The 7,151-nt window shown below is 42.4% G+C and overlaps 1 protein-coding gene across 1 annotated transcript; it reads left to right on the top strand.

The window, feature by feature from the left end:
- Window positions 1-433: 433 nt before the first annotated feature.
- On the top strand, window positions 434-6,924 carry dact1 (dishevelled-binding antagonist of beta-catenin 1). Its single transcript, XM_056768723.1, is given in 5 exon segments — window positions 434-836; window positions 839-1,029; window positions 2,768-2,897; window positions 3,781-3,936; window positions 4,450-6,924. Coding segments are annotated over 5 exon segments (2,427 nt in total). The 5' UTR covers window positions 434-727; the 3' UTR covers window positions 6,291-6,924.
- The last annotated feature ends 227 nt before the right edge of the window (window positions 6,925-7,151 follow it).

Raw genomic sequence — 7,151 nt, 5'->3', positions numbered from 1 at the left:
GGAGTAATAAGTGTATGCAATAGTTAATAAAATAGTTATCACATGAAACCTTAGTGGAATACACGTCACAATTTAAAATCTAGATTTATTTATTTAAACTATGTGAAAAAATACAAACGGAGGTATGGGTAATAGGAAGTTGCCTTGTTAAATTGGATGCTTCTTGTCTTTTTTTTAATAGACAAAAATAATATACAACATATAAGCAAAATTAATTTTTTAAAGGACACTTTCACGAAACATAAAAAGTAACAGAAATGTTGTGTTTTGAGCAATTCTTTATAGTCTTTATCTTAAATTCTGATCAATTTGATTTAAATAGTTAATTAACGAAAGAGAGTGCGGTGAGCGTAACTGGGCGGGCGATAGGACCCCTCGGCATCACCGGTGGGTTTCCTCCGAGCGCGTGAGTATTGATTGAGCGCTCAGTCTGGTTCACTCACATTCAGAGCTCAGCATCTCGCGGACTGTGCACATCACTTCTCTTTCTCTCTTTGACACAACATTTGGACTTTTTCCTGCTCCTTATCAAGGACATCATGCTTTTAAATGCACTATAAGTACAGGACAAACACTGTTGTGCCTTTTTACACTTTATGTTAATTTTCGGATCTTTTCGGGTTCGACAATATCACTTTTAATGAGTGGATTTGGTCCAACCATGTAATGAGTATCTCTCAGAAGGTGTGATCAGACTCCTTTAAGGTCTTTATTGTCGGATGTATAAATGCACGAGCTGTCAGAGATGTTGATGTCCAGGGATTATTCTGCGCTCATAATGCGCGATCGGAAGGAAAGCGACGCGCGCTCCCGGGACGCGGACCTGGAGCGGGTTCGACCCGCGAGCGCTTGGACGCGACTGTCGCGGGTCTGGCGGAACTGGAGTACGTGAGGCAGAGACAGGAGCTGCTGGTCAGGAGTGTGTTAAACTTTCAGGAGGAGAACCCGAGCGTTGTAGTGGAGGACAGTTATCTGAACAACGAAGAGAAACTTTTGGAGGAGAATATTTTATTGCTCAGAAAACAACTGGTGAGTTCAATTATTTTATTTTGTTTTAATCACTGACATTTTTAAATGAATTATCATGTACTTCGATATCCTGCAATATTGACACTATGTATAAAATAACTATGGAAATCACACGGTATCTTTTTATTCCCATGATATCATAAATGTACCGTGGTGCTCCCACGGTATCGATTGATTCAACCAATCTGATATTCAGGAACAAAATGTGATTTTTTTTTATGCATTCAAAGGACATTTTTATTGTACTATTTATAATGTCTAATCGAAGGTTATTATCTTAGGACATCTGCATTGGCATTATTTCATGAAACTTATTTTTAGTTAGAATGAGGTTGATTTAGTAATAATAAAAAATGGGATTATATTGTTTTTACTTATTTAACATTTTTCTAATAAAGGGGTGCGAAACTAACAACAAAAAACAAGACACAGATACTTAACAAACGATTTTACATGAACACATGCACCGGATTAAAAGCATTCCGTTATATAAAACGGGGATCTTGCACTTTAAATTGAAACAATGAGGGAAGTTATGTGCACCTATTTACAAAAGTAATGGGTTGGATTAAAGTACAATGTTTTGCATTTAATTCAAAACACCGGTGACCTGAAATCTTCATATAGGCATTTAAATCAAACTTCCTGTGTTTCTGATGCTGATCCAGGGGGGTCTGAATGAGATTAGTTGAGGAGTTTCAATGGAAATGAACTTTTAAAGCCCGGCTCAAGCCCCCTGCTGTCTCAGAGGATGACCAAGATTAAAATGACCAGACACCTGGTTCCACTTAAGACTATTTGCAAACATTTCCATTATTGTAACTCCTTGGGAACCTTGCATTGTAGCTAATGTTTTGTATACAGGAAAGAATTACAAGGTCTTGATTTGTTTCCCGGCTTTTCGAGCCTCAGACATGTAGCCAAGGGGTTTAAGTTTCCCCCAATAGGTTACAAGAAGAGCTGCAATGCAGTCTGAAAAACGACCTTATGTTCATGAAGAAATGAAGCAAATGTCTCTGACAGAGTTTGAGGCTGAGCATGTTCAGAATGAAACAAGAATGTAGGCACTAAGCCCAGGCCATCAACAGTGTCTGGGGTTAATTCGATGCCGTTTCAAAATAACCGTCGGTGTGCTGTGCAAATGGCACTTTGTGTAAAATCGGTCCTCACAGCCCAGCATGCTGAGAGCGCAGAGCCCATAAATCACTCGCGGCCTGCCTGTCAGTACCAGGCTTTTTAACAGCCTCGCTCTGCAGCAAAGGCAACGCCATTTCACTTCTCCATGTTGTCTGAATCTGCCCTGCGTTTTCTATCAGCAGACGTCAGTTAAATGTGCAGATAATGTGTCTCCATATTATGGATCATTTGAAGTTATGTTCGTCTGCTCCGAAGGGGCCACATTTTCCTCGGTCTGTCATTCCGGCACGCTTAATTTGGAATGCATCACATGATACGGGCGTTGTCAGACGCGTCCAATTGCTCTAAAGCGGTGTTATAAAGCTGGACGGTCGTTCCTATACACGGCGTCGCTTTGGTTTGGGTCGTTCATACAAATATGTCTGTCTGATCAGGCCCACCAGCATTGAGACATATGCAGTTGATACACCTGCTCAAAGAAATAAAATGATGAGTGTTGCAAAGTTATTTTACTATAGAATATGATAAAATTGTGTGCCACAAAACAGACATTGTGAAAATGTGTGTAAACATGTACAGTAATATGACTGTTTCTTTATAGAACTGCCTCCGGAAGCGAGATGCTGGTTTGATCAACCAGCTCCAGGAGCTAGACAGACAGATCAGCGACCTGCGATTGGACACGGAGACATCACATGAACTTGTGGAGACAGACAGCCGGCCGAGCTCAGGTTGGTACCTGTTGTACATCTACGAACGTATAAAAGGTCAAGTTGGCTAAATCGAATGCCTGCACAAATAGCAATGTTAGCAACTAGTGCATGCCAAGATGTCTCCATTTCTAATGAGGCTCATTTACAAGAATTTAATCATTCGTCATGTTCCACAATCACTCGGGATGAGTAATCAGACATCCCGTACGAATTATATCGCTCTGCCTACTTTACGTGCTTTGGGCCTGTGGTAGCATGTGTACCTGTAAGGCCCAATGTCAGTTGGAAACTGCTTAGCTGTTTTGTTTACGCGCTAATTTGGTAATATGAACAATCTGCCCCTGTGCCGGAGGCCTGCGCGGCTCCATTAGTTTACATTCCAAATACGAGAGGTCATTTTAGTGCTGGGACTGAGTGCACTTTTGTTGGAGGAAGGTTATATAAAGTGGAGATTGATTACACGTGTGTATGCTACTCTGTGAAAGTCTTGATTGTTTAAATGGCCTTCTAGCTACTATTTATGGGACGACAGATTTTTTCCATTTGAAAGTTGGTCTTATTTGCATCTGCTAAAAGTGAACAGCTTTTTTCTGTTTTGCTTGTAGTTGTTGTGGGAGATTTCGTATTTTCTTCACTATTTTAAAGCTAATATCAATTGTAATGTACGGAGGCCTGGTTGCCAGATCTATTTACTTTGACAAATTGATACTTTCCTGGAAGCAACATTAAGCAAATTGCTTTCGGATGTAGGTTTCTGTAAAAAAGTTTAGTTGAAAGTAAAGCAGGTTGCTATAGCTGTCAGTTTATAATGTCCTAAACCTCATTGCGCAAGATTCACACATCTCGTTTTTCCCCAAGATGTAAAATTGAAGTGTTTAACGTCTCTTTCTCTCTTTCTCAGGCTTTTACGAGCTAAGTGACGGTACTTCAGGATCTCTCTCCAATTCCTCAAACTCGGTCTTCAGCGAGTGTTTGTCCAGTTGTCGTTCCACCACCTGCCTGTGCACCCCCCTCGACACCTCATTCTGTGCCTCCGACGGACGGCAGAAGCCTGCAGGTGAGATTCAGTTTGACATTTTTAGGTTTCCCGAGTCTTTCTGGCTGGTGTTATCCATCAACACTTTTCCAAACACTGTTCAAGCTTTGGTAATCAAATGCAGCTCCGTGTTTTATTTTATACTGATGGTTTGCTCCAGCTGGCATCAGAAAAAACGGTGTCTTTGTTCATTTGTTTCTAGTTCTTCAACTGATGTTGTTTTCTGCGTTCTGTAAGTGTTCTGTAATTACTTAAGCTTGAATGTGTAAACAGAGGTGAAACGAGAGAAGTTTAGTCCCAAACAGGGATAGAAACTGTTTAGATGCCTGCTGATGGCTCTCCCAACCACACCTATAAACACTTACAAAAGCCTAATTAGCACATCAAAACTAATCAACCACCCACTTCGCTAAACACTAAGGAATCTACATTAGGGTGTTCTCACGTGAAATTCTTAAAATGAAATGTTTGGTGATAGTTGAGCTTGCATTCTTTTATGGTTTTATTGACTGTTGTGTTTTCTGTTGTTGGCAGATGAGTTGAGCGTTTGTGCCGAGTGTGATTGCCAATGCGAAGACTTGACCTCCAGAACAGTCCACAGGTCTCTTTCTGCATCTTACTCCCCCTCCCCAGATGGTGGCAGCGAGGGTGTGTCCAAATTCCACTGTGACCTCATTGCCAAAAATGGTGGTGACATATACCGGTATCCCAGCCCTCTACATGCGGTGGCTGTTCAAAGCCCCGTCTTCCTTCAATCAATGACTGGTTACCTTAAGGATGATTGTAACTTTTCTAAACCGGGTGAAGCGTCGAGTGATGAGCAGAAACCAGATCACCCCACGAGTTCCCAGAATTCCTCCTGGCATGTTTCTTTGCCAAACAAGAGACTGGATAGTTATATCTTTGGTTTGCTTCAGAGGAGAGCGCAGCCTTTGAGGACCAACAGACCCCGAACAAGCATCAACACTGACCCCTCCAAGAGCATTTTAAGGCAGGCTAGTCTTTGCTCACGGGGGCCTGCTGCTGTCCAGCCCCAACAACGGACCTCTGACCTCAAGCCTAACTGGCAGACATGTTTACAAGATGTGTCAGCAACAAGCACTGAGCCAAGAACAGCTTCACCCCAAAGACAATGGAGTTTTGAGTCCAAAGAAGGAACCTTACCAAACAGAGCATCTTTTTCTTCAAGTCATCCACAGAATGGCTACACAACCACCAATGATACTAACTTTCTTTTGAAGAATAACAATTCTGGAGCTGGTAAAGGCCAGCCACTAAGTGTTTTATCAAAGGACTGCCAGGATTTAGGAAGCCCAAATGCTGTTTCCTCTCCGAAGCTCAACAAACACTCATATTACGTTGTGGAGGACAACAATTCAGGTCAGACAGCGAAAGCAAGCACTGTTAAGAGAAGTCCTAAGACTCAAGCTTCAGTCGAATGTGGCAAGGAGGTGGAGAGGATGGCTCCAGAAGTGCTCAGTCTTGATTCCTCTTCTCAAAGCTATGACGAGGGAGGTCAACTGGTCAGTGCCCAGTACATCGCTGGCCAAAAACAGAATGTAAATCTCTGCAAGGGTGGCACTAAAAACATCAAAGTTGTTAAAGTGAAAAACACCAACAGTGCAAAAACCAGATCGCACGTTTCCGAGCACGTTTCCGAGATGGCCCACAAGCATCGGACTGGATCTAGGAGGTCTCGACACACAGACAATGTCTACCACTCGCACAAGTCCTCTAAGAAATCCACATCAAAAACCAAGAGAATCCCTGCCTCCATCCCTGAAGGACGAATCCTGGAGAAGCACACCAACTCCACGGATCGATCGTCTTCCCAAAGACATCACAGGCATCATCGGCATCATGAGGCAGTGCTGGCCAAACCCAAGCACAAGCGAAACGACTACCTCTGGCGCCCGAGGGGTCTCCACGAGATCCCGTACGAGGAGGCTTTCAAGAGAGCTCATCGAAGGCAGAAACAAGAAATGCTGGGTCACATGTACCAGCCGTCTAACGCGCACTACACCAGTCCCTACGCTTACGTAGGCAGCGACTCTGAATATTCGGCGGAGTGCGCCTCCCTCTTCCATTCCACCATTTTGGACACCAGCGAAGATGAGCGTAGTAACTACACCACCAACTGTTTCGGTGACAGCGAGTCAAGCGGGAGTGAGGCGGAGTACGTGGCTGAGAGCAGCACTAGCAGCGACTCTGAAGGTAGCGCAGGGGTCAACTGGCCCCAGTTTAAACAGGCAGAGTCCCAAGGAATGACTGCGGCACAGGCGAAGGCGTTCGTCAAAATCAAGGCTTCTCACAACTTGAAGAAGAAGATCTTGCGTTTCAGATCAGGCTCATTAAAACTCATGACCACCGTGTAAGAGACTCACGAAACAGTACGCACCCGGCCAATCAAATTGGTGGCAAGTCACACAATCAAGTGCCTCGACAGAATTCAGCTGCATGGCCTAAAACTGCCTGTCATACGCTCTCGGTCAGAAATCCTATCATCTGGGAACTCGATTTCTGTCCGGCTTCATTGCCTGCACTTTTACAACTAAACGAATGCTCAAAATGGCATTTGAAAACCTTCTTTGTTAGCCCCCCGATGTCGATGTCTTTTGCCTTTTTTACTTTTATGTTTAGTATTTATTATAAATCCAGCTTTGCTGTGATGCATCTACGTAGCAAGTACTATGTGAATGCATTATACATGGTTTACTTTTCTAAATAAGATATTTATAAGTTAATATATTTGGTTAATCATACATGAAAATGCTACAGAAAGTATGACTTAGCTGAAGCAGCGCATTACAGATGCAGTCTGTTTGACAATATAATGTTACAAAGGCAAGTTCACCTGCTGATTTTCAAGGGCTTTTGTTATATGCACATTAAATATGCATGAGCAACTGCTTTATCCCTTTACACCATTAGCTGTAAATGACTCTGTAAAATGAATGTTAATGATTTCTCATGTCTTATTCCTTAATAAATCTTATTGTTGAAATTATTCATTATTTTTGAGTTACCTTTCTTAAGTGCTGTTGGCTGCTTTTCTTATGTAGTTTTGAGGGCAGACACCCCATTGAAGTGCTGCAATATTTAAAATTTACAATAGTAACATTTTGATGGCCTGAAATTAGAATCTGAAAATGTCAAATACATGCTAAGACCACCCTAACCCCCCTGCCAGAACTGATCAAATGCGACTAGTTTTAGTCTCAATGTGTTTACCAAAC

The sequence above is a fragment of the Triplophysa dalaica genome, chromosome 15 (genome assembly GCF_015846415.1).
Source record: "Triplophysa dalaica isolate WHDGS20190420 chromosome 15, ASM1584641v1, whole genome shotgun sequence".
NCBI lineage: Eukaryota > Metazoa > Chordata > Actinopteri > Cypriniformes > Nemacheilidae > Triplophysa > Triplophysa dalaica.
This window is presented reverse-complemented; position numbering and strand designations above follow the sequence as displayed.